General features: G+C 39.0%; 1 protein-coding gene across 1 annotated transcript in view; it reads right to left on the bottom strand.

Annotated features, from left to right (window-relative positions):
• The window catches only part of MATN2 (matrilin 2), a gene marked incomplete at its 5' end in the record, with an annotated part of 17,219 nt that extends 842 nt beyond the window's left edge, over window positions 1-16,377 (bottom strand). Inside the window, 13 exons of the mRNA XM_010078940.1 lie at window positions 1,023-1,118; window positions 5,983-6,135; window positions 8,674-9,087; window positions 10,665-10,787; window positions 10,954-11,076; window positions 11,545-11,667; window positions 12,037-12,159; window positions 12,254-12,376; window positions 14,913-15,035; window positions 15,249-15,371; window positions 15,467-15,589; window positions 15,971-16,093; window positions 16,255-16,377. Coding sequence (XP_010077242.1) covers window positions 1,023-1,118; window positions 5,983-6,135; window positions 8,674-9,087; window positions 10,665-10,787; window positions 10,954-11,076; window positions 11,545-11,667; window positions 12,037-12,159; window positions 12,254-12,376; window positions 14,913-15,035; window positions 15,249-15,371; window positions 15,467-15,589; window positions 15,971-16,093; window positions 16,255-16,377 — 1,893 coding nt within the window. The remainder of the gene's footprint in view (window positions 1-1,022; window positions 1,119-5,982; window positions 6,136-8,673; window positions 9,088-10,664; window positions 10,788-10,953; window positions 11,077-11,544; window positions 11,668-12,036; window positions 12,160-12,253; window positions 12,377-14,912; window positions 15,036-15,248; window positions 15,372-15,466; window positions 15,590-15,970; window positions 16,094-16,254) is intronic.
• Window positions 16,378-17,135: the final 758 nt, after the last annotated feature.

The raw sequence follows: 17,135 nt of genomic DNA on the forward strand, positions 1-17,135 counted from the left end.
TGCTGCAGGAGGAGGTGGGGTCGGCACCATCTCCCTGACCGCCTCTCCAAGAGCTATGGTAAGGCTGGAGCTAGGGGCAGCTGGGAGGAAGAGGGGACCTAGCATCAAGAGAGAACTGAAGGCACTGATGCCCACCTTAAAAGGACTAAGTTGCTGCACCTCAGTCTTTGCTTGTTTGTCTAGTGTCTTGATTTCAATGTTCTAAGGCCTTACACAAGAAGAAAAAAGGAGAACTGGGCATATAAAAGTGGGATCTTCAACAAGGGGCTGTTAGAAATTGGTAAGGGTAGACAGGCAAATTGAATTCAGCCTCTGAATTTGTCCAGGACAGCCCCATCACACTGACAGCAGGAGAATCTAGCCTCTTGCCAGTAAGGAGCAGGAGTGAGTGTCTTTTGCTTCTGTGGGGACCAGCCTGCCTGTACAGCAGGTTTATGTTTGGTAATTCCTCAACTGTCTTGTGATGCAGAAGGGATTACTATTATGGATGCTAGCATCATTTGAGCTGTTTTCTAGGCAGCATCAATGTTTCTCAAGTATTTACAGAGGCAAGATTCAAGCAGTAAAAACTGCATTCATCTACTGATAGAAAAAGTTAGATGTAGTTGGATCCAAATCATCAACAGTTTGGATTGGTCCTTCTAAATTTATATTCTGTAACTAGAGCTAGTTTTGTAGCCAGTTCTCTCTGCCCCCACCCAGATCCCTGGGACGTGGACTGGCCAGCAGAGTCTTGAATTTGACCAGTCATTTCTTTGCTGTCCTTGAAAGTGTTTACTGTTAGGGATTATGCAAAGTTAAGATCCTTATTAATATTTTGGTCCCTTTGATGAAGGAGAGGCAAGTCTTAAAAGCCTTGCTTCTTGGAGATTTAACATAATCTATTAAGTCATTTAGCTTTTCATTACAGTAGATGGATTTGAGCTATGGAGACAGCTTAGACTTAATGCATTATAATTATAGTTTCTTTTAACTGGCACCCCTTGTCTTATATGTAAGAAACAATTATTCTGAAAGGATATATCGCTGGGTGAGTTTTCTGACTTCATTGGTTGCATAGTTCTGGAATGTCACAAGGTTTTCACATTTGCACTGGTCTTTATCTTTTGAAGCTTTTGCTGAAAAACAGACACAGTCAAGTATAGGCTAAATGCTGAATAAATCAAATGGGATGGGGGAGGAAGTGACAAGGACTTATAAATGCAGAGCAGGTTTAATACAGCTTCCTGTTCTCAAAACAGGTCAACATCCAAAGGAATACTCTGGGGCAGATATTGTAAATACTGGAAAATAGTACACAACACTTAGGCCTGTATGTTCAAAGAACAGTCTGGATTAGTCTAAACAAATGTAACCCGATTACCTGTTGTTCTCGTTGAGTGAGTGTGACTGTCTTCAAAAAGATACTTGTGGTGTACTGCAAGATTGGGACAGGCAATGACATCTGTGATGGCTATCGTGGTTGATTCAGGTCCTGCAGGAAACCCCCCAAAAGTCTAAAAATCAAACCCTCTTCACTTAATTATACAGTATTTTTTTTTTTTTTTACTCACATGCACTGACTTCTCCTTAATTATTGAGTAATCTCACTGATTCCAGTGAGGATCATTCATGGAGAGGACTAGGGTTACAAGCATGTGAAGGAACTGAGCTCTTAAGCTGTATTTACTGTATACGTGGTTTAAGGCGGGGGTTGCACCACTGAAAGGGAGTTGTGAAGTGCCTGAAAGCTGAACATGCTTTGAAGTACCAAGCACAGTGTTGAAATACAAGTTTCCCCATGAAGTAATTCATTTGGATGGTGCAAGAATCATGCAGCCATGCGTTTGTTACAGTGAATTGGACATTTCTGTACAAAGCAAATCTGAATTGCAGAAAGGAGGGTGGCTTGAGGGGGTAGGAAGGGGAATGGGATGAAAGTTCTCTCCTAGGTGAATTGTTAGGGTTCTCTATACAAGGCAGCGTGAAGAGGCAACTTTGCAATCATCTGGGGAGACAGCAGGGCACTGAGTTAACCAACCTGAAGGCTGTGGACCAGTCTTACGAAGCCTCTCCTGCTGGTGAGCTGACTCTGTCAAGGCTGGTAGAAAGAAATTGCCGAAGGAAACAAGATCACAAAAGGAGCAAGAAAAATGTTCACATTGCCTAGAAACAAAGATGTTTCTTACCCGTAACTCAGTATTTCTCTCTCATACACATGGAGAATGCCTCATACCTGTGCAGTTTAGAAGAGGTCCAGTGTTGATGGAGACTCCAGGACTCGCTCTTCAACTCAGACTGTCAGAAGGAACTCTTCCAAAAGCACAAGTGCTTTACAGACAGGTTAACAGTGAAGCAATCTGAAATGATGGCAACCTACTTTGTGTCCTTTAGTGAAAATTCTTGCATGTTTTGTTCTCCTCCATCAGACCTTTGGAGTGAACTGAATAAGAATAAAAACTGCTTGGAAAAGGAAGAAATTTCTTGCTCTCCCTTCAGTTTTCTCCTTTATAATGGGAACCATTGATCAGGGAGTTGAGGAGCGTTTAGGTGAGAAGGAAGCAGTATGGTTTATGTGATGCACTACAGTTAGAAGCAAAAATACAAGTTTCTAATTATTGAAGCACAGCCTTTAGGAATTTATTTCAGACTCCACATAACCATCTTAGTCAAACAGTGTCTGTAGAGAAATGGAAACCTATTTGAGAGGTAGGTGTAGAAAATAAATGCTTCATTTTGAATTAACTGTGGAGCCCTTCATGACCTAGATGAGCTGAAGAACATACATTTAACAACTGCACAACTTGATCAAATATGCCAAGGGAGCAGGTGGAGCATCTGGGACTCCCTCCCTGTGAATATACCCAGAGTTCCTTCACTGAAAGTGAATGTGTGAGGGTGAGGTGCTTCTGGGCCTCACAAGTTTGCTATTGCTGTTGGGATCTCTTGGTCTCCTGGATTTTGACATGCACAATAATACACAGCTGTGCTGAGTCGCACTGGGAAGGAGGCGAGACTCTCGGGGTGGGGGCTGGGATGACTGAGCATGAGGAGCAGGGAATGAGCAGAGGTGAGTGGTTGAGGACGAAGACCAGAGTTCACTGGTCAGAACTACAATATTCAAAAAGTCTGTGGGAACCCGCTGGTGGAAGGAACACAGCTTTTGTAGAAGAGTTCGGGGCAGAGAGGCGTGGGATGAGATGACGAGGTGAAGAATGAAACAAACTGGGTGTGGAGTCTGGCAGAAGAATGATCAACTGGGAACAAGGATGGTGAGCTTTACGGTGTAGAAGGGAAGAAACAGATAAGATGAACCTTGAGTGTTTGACCCTTTGTAATGACTTGCTCTGGAAGTTGATTAAGAGCTGTAGGCTAATGAGGAGGCTGACTAGAAAGGGCAGAGGAACTGATCTTAAGAGTTTGAGCTTTGGGCACTGGGCTAGTATAGACAAGTATTTAAGATTCAGATGTAAGGAGCAGGAAAGAAGACTGATAGATACACTGCTAGAGGTGTGGCACAAGGTCTCCCATTTGGGATGGGAATCAGGTGTTTCAGAAACTCCCCTTCAGGCTTTGGAAATGGGTTTGGGCCCAAAAATTTCTGATCTCGTCACCTTTACAGCTATGAATAATCAGACAAGTAGCGACAGAGGCTGCTAACCCTGAGTCCCTTGGTGAAGTCACTGCAGTGAACATAAATATTCAAGTATGTTGGGGAACAATGCTAAAGTTAGTGTTCTGTTTTGTAACAAAACCTAAGGACAGTGTTAGGAAAAGCCTGGGAGAAAGTGTCTTCAAAAGCAGTGGCTGACTATTTGCAGCAGGGATAACGATCTGCAGTTTTGGAAGGAGAACAGAATATTAACCATCAGGTTGCCGAGTACTGTCATCTAATCAGGGCTGGGGTCTTATGATGAAAATAGTATGTGACCATGTAATTAAGGGCTCCCATAAAGCACACGCTCAGAGCAGGGGTGAAGAGGCAATCATGATGAATGCGTATTTGTGTGACATTGCTGTAGCCTCGTTAGTGCTTCCAGTCAGATGAGAAATAAACATTAGCCAAGGCAATGAATGAGAACCTTCTGACTGAATTCCTCTTAATAAGAGGCAAAAGAGAAAGTCAGGTTTAGTTTTTTTTTTTTTTTAAATAGTAGTTATCAAGAATAATTCATAGTAATCAGCAGCTATAAGGCTGATGCTTTCTTGCAAAATAAAAGGAAAAGGCTTACCCCAAAAAAGATTTGGAGGTCTTCTACTTTACTTGGAAACAGTTAGGACTGGGGATGAGAGGGGCTTTGTCAGTGGGCTCCATGAGGTTCAGAGGGTCTCCCCCTGCCCTCACAGGCTGGAGCCTCAGAAGTCCTCAGCTAAGGACCAAGGCTACTGTAAAAATGAAATTACTGCTGTTGCAAAGGAGGGAAAAGTTTTAGGCTGTAAACCAAAACAGAGGAAAAAATTAGAAAAGGAACTTTCAGCTTGTGTAACAGGTTTGGAGGCAGAATTTCTGGTGGAGTGAGTTGATGAGCAATAGGTAGTTCTGGAGTGTCCAGAGAAGGCGGGCCCTCGGTTCACAGGTGTGAGGCATTGCGTGTGCTGAGAGAGGAGGAGGAGGAGGACAGAAGCTGAGAGGCACCAGCTCTGCCCGTTACTAGAGGTGTAGTCTAGAAACTGCCACAAAGGGGCAGGATTTACTTATTTTTCATATGGTAAGTACTGTTTAAAAAAAAAAAATCGTGGTTTACTGCTGTGGGTACCTGAAGGATGCATTTCCATCACCGAGCTCTGGGGGTTGCTAATGAGTGAGAATTACTGTACCAGTTGCCAGATAGTTTTGGCTTTGGTGTCTCCCAAGCTTTTAAGATTCCATGCTGTCATCAGCAGATTATCTGCCTAATAAGAAGGTTAATTGAACAGACTTGGTTTCATGTTATCATAGCATTTTGTATTCCAGAAAGATGGAACTAGGACTTCTTAGGACTGAAACAAAAAGGATATACAAGCTATGAGATATTCTCAGATTCTTTTTTTCAGGTTTTTCCTTGACATCTGTATGAGGAAGAAATGCATGGCTGCTTGCCTGTTCTACACAGTAACGTTAGAGAAGAAAATAAAACCTGTTTGCATTTAATTCCAAGAAAATCAACCAAATAAAAGCTAGTGAAAACTAAATAATCTTGCACAATTCTAGTGCTATCACTAATATTATTCAGTGTGATGTTTCTGAATTTTGCTTCAGGTACCAATTTGAATGTACAAATAATACCAAGTCCTGGGAATGTGTGAGTGGGAGAGACATACTGTCTGTCCTCTCTCTGTCTGAACAGCTTTCATCCCAGCTCACATTCCCTCTTCCCCTTGCAAAAGTTCAGCTGGGAATGTTTATATAAAGCCTGTTAGTGCCAGAGTGAGGAAGGGTGCTTTCTGGGACAAACCTTCCACATTTGTGAAGCAGAACTTGGAGCTTATGCATAACTGAGATCCACTCTTTGTAGCTGTGGAGGTATGTTCAATCAACTATCTTCTATAAATATGCAAAACAGCTCTTGATGATTTGTTTTGCTGTGGTTTAGGTTTTTGCCAATGGTCTTAAGAGTAATTTTTTATTCTCATTAAGACATTACAAATCCCTGATTATTTTCCCACATTCCTAACGAAGCAGATCATGCTGCTTTGGTGGGGTGGGGTTCAGTGCATGGCTGACTTAACTGTAGAAAGAGGAGGGAGCAATTGATTCTTCTGGGTACAGACGTATACGTTTTATGCAACCTTTATGAAAATAAAGGAAAGACTATTATTCCACCTTTGCCTGGTGATAGGTTAAGGGTATATATTCCTCACACATTAAAGGACAGAAAAATTATTGTGACTCATGCCTTGCAATGTCCCACACCAATGATCTATGGCCTATTATCCTTTGACATTATTTGTCCTTTTAGGCCTGCAAAAAAACCTAGAAAAGGAATGAATGCTTATATCTCAAGGAAAGTGGAATACTGTTACCTTCACAGATTTGGGCTCTTAGCTCTTCACTTATGTCCTCCATAGCTGTGAAATCCTCGGCATAGAAGAGATGTTTATATGATGGCTCAGAAGCAATTTCCAGAAGTTCTTCCTCAATTGCTTTTCCTATTCCAATGGCATAGATAATTATACCTAGATTCAAAAGAAATTGCACATAATTATTACATGAGCAGTTCTAAACCCTTGTTCTTCCAGGAAAGGAAAATATGAGCATTAGTCAGAGAGACAGCACAAGAAATGTAGATGCTCTGTAACTTCAGGATTGGTTTTGAACAGGCTTAATATGCTTTAGTGATTGAGAGATGTGTAGAAAGTCACTGCTTAGCTGTAATTTAACAGATAGTTTTTAAGTTAAAGAGATAACAGTTATCTGGCCACTACTGATAGTAAATGAACCCCAAAAGAGTACTGCAAAACATCCGGGAGACTCACATGAATCAGCCTCACAGTTGCCCTGAAAGGTCCTGGTTTGTGTGTCTCTGTATGTAGGGTGTGTGCAATAAAGTTAATTACTGGGTTGATGGGAACATCTGTTATACATTAGCAAAAGGGGCGAAATCCTGAAAGGTGGCAGTCATTTTTTTAAAAAAAACATAAAAGCTTAGTGTGTCATCGAAATCTTCAGAGTACATTGGGACTAAATTCTTGCACTCTAAGGGACACTAGTGGAGTGCGAGGCACTGTAAAGGCACCCAGACCTGCGAGGGTAAGGATAGTAGAAAAAAATGATTTGTGGGGCTAGGAGAGAGAGCGCCTTACAACAGGGATGCTTGGGACATCGCATGCGTTTCCCCAGCAGATGTACTAGGGAAAAAGTTGTAGTTTTGTCCACTCTGAAAGCAGGGCAGGAGGAAGTGGTTCACAGCCCTCTCACCAGACAGATTTTAAACAAGCAATGAATAACACAGTGATCTTCAATATCCCCTTGTCCAGCAGTTATTTTCTTATTCTCTTGAACATATGATCTGATACAACATTTCTCTTTACATCAGTTCTGGCTTGGAAAGCATCCCCAACCAGTACTGACTTTGTGATTCATAATGCAGCTCTTAGCTTCACAGTTTCAAGCTCTTTATAAAATTCAAGAGCAGAAGCTGCCTTCTCAGCTGGCTAGTCCCAGGTAAAACTTAGGATGAGGAGGTTTGATACCTCTTTATTATCACAGGGCAATAACAGCTTCACTGAATTGCAACTTTAACCTTTTTGCTGAAAAATCCTGGACATGATAACATCATAAAAGACGCATTTTCCACCTCTTTAACGTTTAACGTGAGCATCTCCTTACTTTTTGTCATGAATCTGCTTACCATTGCGCTTTAGCCAGGAAAGTAAAACATTCACCAGAATAATGAATACACCAGTCATGCTGAGGTCTGTTGCTTTTTAAAGACTTGGAGATATCAGTGATAAAGCATGCAAGGCCAATTTCATATTCAGCACTACTACACTGCCTACACTGCAATTGCACAGGGGAAGGATTTGGCTTGTAGCATTACAAATATCAGTGTAAGCAGTCCGGAGCTGAGATTTCATTCAGCAAGAAAGCAGGGTTGGCTTGTACTTCTTTCCTTCTTCTGTCCTGTAAATCCTCCATGTACTTACCCAGATCTCACTAGTTAGCATATAAATCTTTGGTTTTGTTTTTAACGTTTTAAAAACCACTTTGTTTACATTTCATTGTAATGGCACCCTTGTTGGCACATGCTCTTCTCATATCCTTGGACACTTTTCCCTTTTCTCCTTACAGAGACGTATCAGTCCTGAATAATGCTATACTAATCATGCATCAAGTTACAATTGATGTATCAAATCAATAAAACAAGAACAGAAAAAAATATGCAGCATATTCTGACATCTGGCTATTTTCTCTGTGTTGTAGGCCATCTGCCATGGTTCTCAAAGCAGTTTATCATAAAATAGAAAATGTTTTGAAAGAAAAAAGGGATTCTTAGTTTTCTTGAAAAGCTTTGAAAATCTTCCATTGACTCTGCTAAACAGCTGGAAAGTTTCTGATTTGTAGTACAGGTGTGCTACACATATTCTAAATTAAAAATCACCAGTTCTCAGTTACATTTCAGCGTATCACCTGATAAAGCACATAGAAACAGAAAGACAGCACTACAGCTATATCCTTTTGTAAAGTGGACCCATCTTCCTTCCAGAACACGATCAGCACTATCAATTGGGTTAAAAATACAGAATATATATAAACAAAAAGATAATATAACTAATTATGACTTTAGTATTTCTCAGGAGGATAGATTTCTGTATTTTGAAGAGACAGGTACGGGTTTTTTTATTGCTTTCTTTGAATTTTTGATGAAGTTCCCAGTGTTCCCAAATCCCTGTATAAAATGTCTGCCTGTAGTGGATATGTTCAGGGCATGGTCTGCCAGGTGGGTAGTGCCCCTACCCATGGAGGGCACAGAACCCCAGCGGGCGGTCAGACACTCACCACGGGTCCCACACTAGGGATGACAAACGTGCCCTGTAGCAAAGGCTCCGGTGAACACCAAAGATCTGGCGTTCTGCTGCAGTGGTCGCTGTACTAACCAGACTGTGGTGGCGAATGCTCTCTTGATGAGCACATACTGTAGCACATCCACACTATTACATCTTGTTTCTAACCCTATTTGCCTGTTAGAATGAGTCAAAAACATCTCCACTTACCACTTCGCTTTGCTCTAGCAGCCCACTCGGAGACTTCATCTTGGGCTCGTCCATCTGTAAACACAATGGAGATTCGAGGGACATTTGCTGAAAGGGGTCTTGCTCCTTCTGTTTCTGTGAAGCTTCTCTCAAACATTTGCTTCAGAGCCAGTCCTGTCATGGAACCTCGCCCCATGTATTTCATTTGCGATACAGCTTTCTTCATGTCTCTGGCTGAGCTGAACTGCCTTAACGTAAACTCTGTGCGCACTTCCGTGGAATACTGAAGCAAACCAACCCGAGCAGCTTTGGGTGAAATCTCAAGTGCATCCAAGATTCCTGAGACAAATTGTTTTACAATTTGAAAATTCTCCTCTCCGAGACTTTTTGATCCATCAATCACGAACACCAGGTCAAGTGGCCCTTCAGTGCATCCTGTGAAATAAGCAACAGAGATCTCAGATCATGAAAAACTCCACAAAGCTAGAAAAGGGATGTGGATACCCAGAGATTCCATAAACTCGAAGATCATCTAGAGTACCTTGTTCCTGGCTCACGCAACTTTGCCAGTGTGTCTAAAGATGTTGTGGGCAGCTTAAACCTCTAGTGGGAGAAAAACAGCTAAAAAACCTCTAGGTGAGAGAGTAAACGCTAGAAATGTCCCTAGATGCTAAACATCGATCAGAATTTTTTTATAAAAGTTTTTTTTTCCTTGTAACTCTAAGTCTTGTACTTAGAAGGCTTATGTATTGCTGAAATTAACCTTTTCTTGTTTAAACATTGAAGCTGGGAGTTTGTTAGGATACTGACAAATTTGGAGTTCTCACACTTTTTGTCAAGTGCACACGCAAAAATCAAAGGAGTTTGTGGGCCCCACGCATCCACGACAAGGTTAGGGAATTTAGGGACTGGAGAATGTCTTTGAAGCTGCAGACTGGTTCTGCCAGGTGGGTTTTTTTTTTTATTCTGGAAAGCAATTGCCTCCAGCAGGCATAGACTAGTGCGCTTTGTGCAAGGGGCTGGCTGCAGAGATGCTCAGCTCCTCTCTGATCAATGTAACTTCCAGGGAAAATTTGCCAGACTAAGGAATGTAAGATTTGCATCTTAGTCTGGACCAAATGAACTCGGACCTCCTCTCATCTCTGATGTTTGTACAGTAACAATGCTGTAAGCACTATACAAAAGAGAATTGTGCAGCAGAAATTACTTTGACTGCAGAAATTACTGAAGATGTCTGTTACCAAGTCAGCGTAGGAATAAGGAATTTTCAGCTTTAAAGCTTGAGCTTTTCTTCTTAGACAATAGCTCTATTTTAAAACTGCTGTCTAAGAATTCCTTTCTGCAGTCATCTGAGGAAAAGACGTGTGTCACGTACTAAGGCGATGGAAATGCAATGAATATGAATATCAGAACCACCTCAATATCATTGCGTAAGTCAAGGCAGGGCAGCAGTCCATGGTGAATGGTTTTAGTCAGGATTGAGGTGAGCCATGAACACGTTATTATTCTTTTGGTTATAATAGTCTCCCCAACTAAGGCATCCATTTTTTCAGAATAAATGTTTTTGAGTTCCAGCAGAAGAATTTCTCCTCCAAGTGTCACGGGGTGATCAGCTAAATGCATTCCATACTCTTAAGCATGTCATGTTAGAAGCTAAACAAACAGAATTAACGATTTTTTAAAATGGAGTATATAAAGCTAAAAGCTCCACAGTATATGAATCTGATTAAAGTGCACATTCCTTGCTAATAAGGTTTCACTTTGGCTTTTTTCCTGATGCTTGTAAAGAATTATCATTGTACTTGATGCTACACCAATAGAACTGTTCCAATTTGTTAGCATTTTGCTTACAAGAGCATCAACTTAATTGTTCAAGACATTTTCCATCACACTCACATATGCTTTGGTCTTTCAAATATTACATAATTTTTGAAGTGAGGCATTTTTTGAAGTGAGGTCGAGTAATTTTAGAAATCAAAGAAACAAATGCTTTCTAAATAAATTGTACTTACCTCTGCATGTTTTCAAATCCTCTTTTAGTACATATCCCTCCGGGCATTTGCAGATGTATGAATCGTCATTATTAACACAAAGATGTTCACAACCATGGGCAACTGATTTGCAGACATCTTTACCTAGGAGAAATGGAAATATTTATATGTAGTCTATTTAACATATTTATAAATTCAAAGACTCCAAACATGATATTTGAAGAAAGTATGACAAAGGAGTATAACATCTTTGCTCATTTATGTAGCAATGCCAGAGAAGAGTGGCTGACAGATACATTGAGCTACTTACTTCGACATGTTTTCCCATCTTGTCGCAGGACAAAACCCTCGTGGCACTGGCAGCTGTATGAATTGTTATTATTAATGCACACGTGTTCACAGCCATGGTCAATGGATTTACACAGATCTTTACCTGAGAATTGTTAAGAGAATTTCCTTATTAGAGCATTTCTCAAATGCAAAACTGGCATGAACAGGCTTTGATTGAAATTGCCTGTTATTTCTTTTATGACTGAAAAAACATTCCCCATAAAAAGTTTCAGCTACTTACTCCTGCATGTTTTCCTGTCTTGCCTCAATATAAATCCCTTGTGACACTGACACGTGTATGAATCGCCAGTTGGAACACAGACATGTTCACAACCATGGTTGACTGCTTTGCAGATATTTTTACCTTGGAATAATGAAAACTATATTTAGCACAGTTAGCTAGGTGAATAACTTTCACAAAATGTAAAAATTATGGCTATAATCTTCCATGAAGGCGCTCACTTCCATGAAGTTGATTCTATATTAGAGACACAAATAACACGCGACCGTTGCATTGCATGTTTCATTAGCAGATCAGGAAGTAGTACAAAACAAATATTAAACAACTTACTCCTACAGGTTTTCCCATCTTCCCTCAGTATGAAGTCCTCATGACACTTGCAGATATAGGAATCATTAGTATTAACGCAAGAATGTTCACAGCCATGGTCAACTGACTTGCAAACATCTTTATCTGAGAAGAGTGGATGAAGTTTGTGAGGTGAGGTTTGTTAGGGAGAGACAGTATCTTTTATTAACCAGCTCAAATAGCTGCAAATCACAAACAAACACAAACACTCACAGTCACACCACTTGAAAGCCACATACTCCTACAGCTCAAGCTACTCACATCTACATGTCTTTCCATCTTCCTTCAGTATGAATTTTTCCCGACACTTGCAGATGTAGGAATCTTCAGTATTCACACAAACTTGTTCACAGCCATGGTTGACTGAATTGCAAACATCCTTGTCTGCAAACAGAAGGGTTGGTAGTCAGCACACATTAGCAGAGGCCTCGATTATATGTGTAACTCATCAAATTAAGTTCTCATGCTACTTACTTCTGCAGGTTTTCCCATCTTCTCTCAGTAGGAACCCATCGTGGCATTTGCAGATGTACGAATCATCGGTATTAACACAAACATGTTCACAGCCATGGTTGACTGATTTGCAAAGATCTTTATCTGCAAAGAGATGACAGCTCTTGCTGATTAATGCACTTCTACACAAGCATGAGCTGCAGATACAAAGTATGCTGGTAAATATCAGACTACTTACTTTTGCATGTTTTTCCATCTTCTCTTAGCAGGAATCCCTCCTGACACTTACAAACAAATGAATCACCAGCATTAACACAAGCATGTTCACAGCCATGGTTGACTGATTTGCAAATATCCTTGCCTGGGAATAGTTAGATAATATTTAATGTGGTTTGCTAGTTAAACTTTTTTTATAAGTACAAAGACTGTGGGGGTAATCCCATAAGCAAAGAAAGATAGAAGCCTGCAAACTGAAAGCAAATCTCTGGCTAGTTAAATTATAGACAGCTTAGCTTACATGGAACATGAGTTCTTTACCATCAGAGCAGAAATAATTGTATGGTTTGGATGGCCTCCCACTGACAATACATCATTTTAGGATTAATCTGACTAGATTAGGGAGAAGAACTTTACATTAAGAGCAGTAAAAGTGAAAGGAGGGAATAATTTAGTACAGTCATTTAGCAAAAATTCATGCTGGTAAAAAACAAAACCAAGCAAAACACCACAGGACATGAAGCAAAATAATTCTTTGACATCCCTACACCAATGCCAAGAGTCTGCATAAACAAACCTCAGAAGAATAGGAACTACTCATGTAGGGAGATACATAAAATCTAACTGGTATTGCTGAAAATTGATGGGAGGATCTGTATGACTGCAATGTTAAAACCAGTTGGTTAAAACCTCTTCAAGCAGGACATATGGGGAGAAAGTATAGAAGGAAGTGGAGCCATCTATCAGTATTCTCTGTTTTTTTTTCACTGCAACATCAAAGAAAATATTCTCAATTTCTAATGGAGAACTACCTTTATATAGAAAGTAGAACAGTACTGGCAGACAAGTTCAGACTGACTTTTCAGCAAAAGACTTAAGTTTAATGTGTAGGGATTTCATTTTTACAAGAAATTCAATCTGAGCCAAATTACCTGGACGTTTCATGCTGCCAATACAAACAGTCCAAAAACTACTACAAAGCACAATCTTCTAACTCAACGAGCACTGCATTTAAGACATAGCAATCTAGACTAGATCTCATTATAGCAGATAAAAAAGAAATTATCATGTAAGGAAAAATTAGCATCTGCTTATACACAGCTGTGTGCAACTCAGACACATTTGTTGTTTATAAACAGAATCAAATACAAACCAGCAGCAGACATGGCTGTTACTTCAGAAGGATGAATTTTACATAGCTGAAAGCAAATATGAGCTAGAGGATTTTGAGATGGAGGGGGCATAATAATAAAAAGAAAAGTGAATGATTGCACTGTTTAAGGTTATTTTACTACATACCCCCCAAAAGTGTAGTCCCATAATCTAATAAGAATGCCAGAGTAGTTAAAAAAGCAACTTCATTTAGAAATTGAAAACAGCTATAAGATTTGAATGATAATTGAAAGAAAGGAACATTCACAGTATTTACTGAACATGAAAATATTAGGAATTTGAAAACACTGAAATAATATGATAACGGACAAGGGGGTGCGTGGCCAAGAAAATAAAGGATAGTACGAGTAACTTATTTAAAGACTATTGGGAACAAAAAGCATTCTAACAATGTATTGTTAATTAATAGAAATGGTAAATTGCCAATATTAATGCAGAAATGTTAAAAATATTCAGTCTTGGTATTTATCTTGATTAAGAAAACAGACTACAGAATCAATATTATATGGCTTAACACTGGCTAGAGAGGTCTTCAGAATAAATTGTAAATCAGAGAACAAGTGGCTCTCTTTCTAAGAATTTGCACTGCTCCTCTACTAAACATTTTTATGAACAAACAAAAATAAAATAAAAAATAATCACTGACAAAATTTGAAGGTTACTCCAGTTTTGAGAGAATGGCAAATAGAAATAGAGCAGCTGCTGCTATAATCTTTTTGCAAGCTGGATAACAGCAAATCATATGTATTTTAAAATACCCAGAACTAAGCTTATACATTTAGAAATGAAGAACGAAGGCTGCACTATAGGATGTGGGACACCGGTGTGACTGAGTCTTAAACAGTTTATAATGACGGTAGATAACTAACTGAACATGAGTGCTAGCAGAATATTTTGTTCACAGACTAATGCTATCTTTGGTCTTAAAAAAAGATAGATTAAAAAAAAGATAAAAGATAAAAAAAGATAGGTGGATTCAAATAAGAATTAGGTGGGTCATAGTTTCTCTACCCTGGACCCTGCTGTCGCCTATTAGAAGACTTTGTACCACTCCCGTAAGGATGCTGATAAATAGCGGGTTTTAGGTGAGCAAGAAGAGACTTATGAAAAGGTCAGAAAACATATAAAGAGCCTGAAGGAGTTTCGTCTGTTTATCATTTGCAACAGAACATGCTAAGAGGTTAAGGAATGGGTTAAGTAATGATCTGCATGAATATATACAGAACAACAAAGTGGCAATTAGAACTTCAACCTATCAAAGTAAAATGCAGCCACATCCTATGCTCGAGATTAAAACTCAACATAATCTAGAAATGAAGTTCACATTTTAAAAGCTACATTCAAACCTTGAAATTGTCTGAATTTGTATCTTTAGTTCAAACAATAATTAATTCATAGAAGTCTTATGATCTATAGAGAACAATATTCCATTCTGACCACTATGAATCAGTGAATAACTCCTAATAAAAGGAAAATGATATTTCTTCTTTTATTCATAAGCTACTTACTTCGGCACGTTTTCCCATCTTGCCTTAGTACAAATCCATCATGGCACTGGCAAGTGTATGAATCGTCATTATTAACACAAAGATGTTCACAGCCATGACTGACTGATTTGCAGATGTCCTTATCTAAGAATAATTTAGATTTTATTTAATACAGGTTGATGAATGAGAACATTTTCAAAACTTTAAAGACTAAAAGTAATAAGCTCCTAGTAAATGAAAAAATTATCTTCCCTTTTTGTCAGGCAAAATCTCCTATAAGAAGACCTACTTCCAACACAATCTGTTTCTTCAGTAGACCTCTGGGTGCAAAAAATACAGTAACATAAAATAACTTACTTTTACACGTTTTCTTATCTTCCCTCAATACAAAACCCTCATAGCACTGGCAAACGTATGAGCTATCTGTATTCACGCAAACATGCTCACAGCCGTGGTCAACAGAATTGCAAACATCTTTATCTGAAAAAAAAAAAAAAAGGTTGCCAATATTTAAAAGAGGTCTACGAATGCACAGATTATAAAAGAAATATTCTATTAAAGATAAGGACACTTACTTCTACATGTTTTTCCATCTTCCCTTAGTGCAAATCCATCATAACACTGGCAGATGTATGACTCATCAGTATTAACACAAACATGTTCACAGCCATGGTCAAGGGAACTACAGATGTCTTTATCTGAGAACAGTTAATGATATGTGGTTAAAGCACATCTACAGCAAATGTACCATGCAGGGAGAAGTAATAGCTTTTATTAGGTCTGCTGGTAGCACTGGAAGAAATGGGTAAAAATTTAAGCAGCAAACACTTCTAACTCTTGGTACCTGAAAAATTGAGAGTTTTTTGACTCCAGTCATGTCAGTTTGGCTACTAAAATACACTTATTTCTGTCCACAGAGTCTCTTACAAGCTTGTGGCAGGTATAACAATATATAATATTGTTATAATATATAATATAATAACTCCTATAACAGTAAATTGTTGTTGTATTTGTTAGAACACTTCCACAGATCTACATACTATAGATAAAAGTCTATGAGTAATTATCAGTGTACTTACGTCTGCATGTTTTCCCATCTTCTCTCAGCAGAAAACCCTCATGACACTTGCAAACATACGAGTCATCTTCGTTAACACAAATATGCTCACAGCCATGGCTGACTAATTTGCAGATGTCCCGTCCTGGGAATGATTGATATAAATATAGGTTTTGAATGAAAACATCTTAAAAAAATGTAGATATCAAAAGGAAGGGGTTTTTTTTTCCATTAAGAAGTGAAAAACCCCTTTCTTTCCTTGTCTGATGCACACGCAAAAATGTTCGATAGACACTGGTCACTCACTTCTGCATGTCTTGCCATCTTCTCTTAAGACGAATCCCTCACGACACTTGCAAATGTAGGAATTGTCAGCACTAACACAAATATGCTCACAGCCATGGCTGACTGATTTGCAGACATTTTTACCTGGGAATAATTTAATAGATAAAAAAATTGTGTTAGTTAAGGGCAAGATGTTCAAAGTCTTACACTTCCCAGCTACTGAATGCTCTTGTCCTTGCTAGTACACTGGACTCAATCCTGCAAATCATTTATAGTACCTGCTGCCTTTTTTTGTTGTAAGAAAAAGGTACATTTTTGTACTGCTAATTTTACAACCTTACTACTAAGGAAAAGTGCACTGCTCCAGTTCTAGACTTTGTAGAATTTTGCATGTCTCTAGCATGCAGATTAGTGACCCACAGGGATTTCCAAAGGCACCTGAATTCCACATCATCCACATTTCAAGTAAACGTTCTGGTGAGAAACAGATCTTTCTATCATCATCTTTTTATCTTCAGTAATGAACCTGCTCAAACCTAAAATAGTTATGCTTTTTTTTCCTCTGTGCTTAAGTTCAGAAGGTGCTTGTAATTTTTTTTGTAAAGTAGGATTACAGAAGTTTGGTGTACATGCTATTTAAGGGTAGCGAGAAAGACAAATTATATGATCCTGCTGTGAAATTCTGGGAAATTGTCAGCTATAATTGGGCAAGCAGATGTTCAGTGGAGTCTTCTGATACAGAATTTAGACACAAGTCATATTTCAAACCAAAATAAAATACAATGTATTCATTAACATTAGATAAACGATCATCTTGCTTTCACTTTCTTCCCCACACCCTTTATTTTCCTGCCAGGACTCAGAATAGACTAGACTTAGACTGAATGAGTACAAGTCTATGG

The sequence above is a fragment of the Pterocles gutturalis genome, unplaced genomic scaffold (assembly GCF_000699245.1).
Source record: "Pterocles gutturalis isolate BGI_N339 unplaced genomic scaffold, ASM69924v1 scaffold24948, whole genome shotgun sequence".
Taxonomy (NCBI): domain Eukaryota; kingdom Metazoa; phylum Chordata; class Aves; order Pterocliformes; family Pteroclidae; genus Pterocles; species Pterocles gutturalis.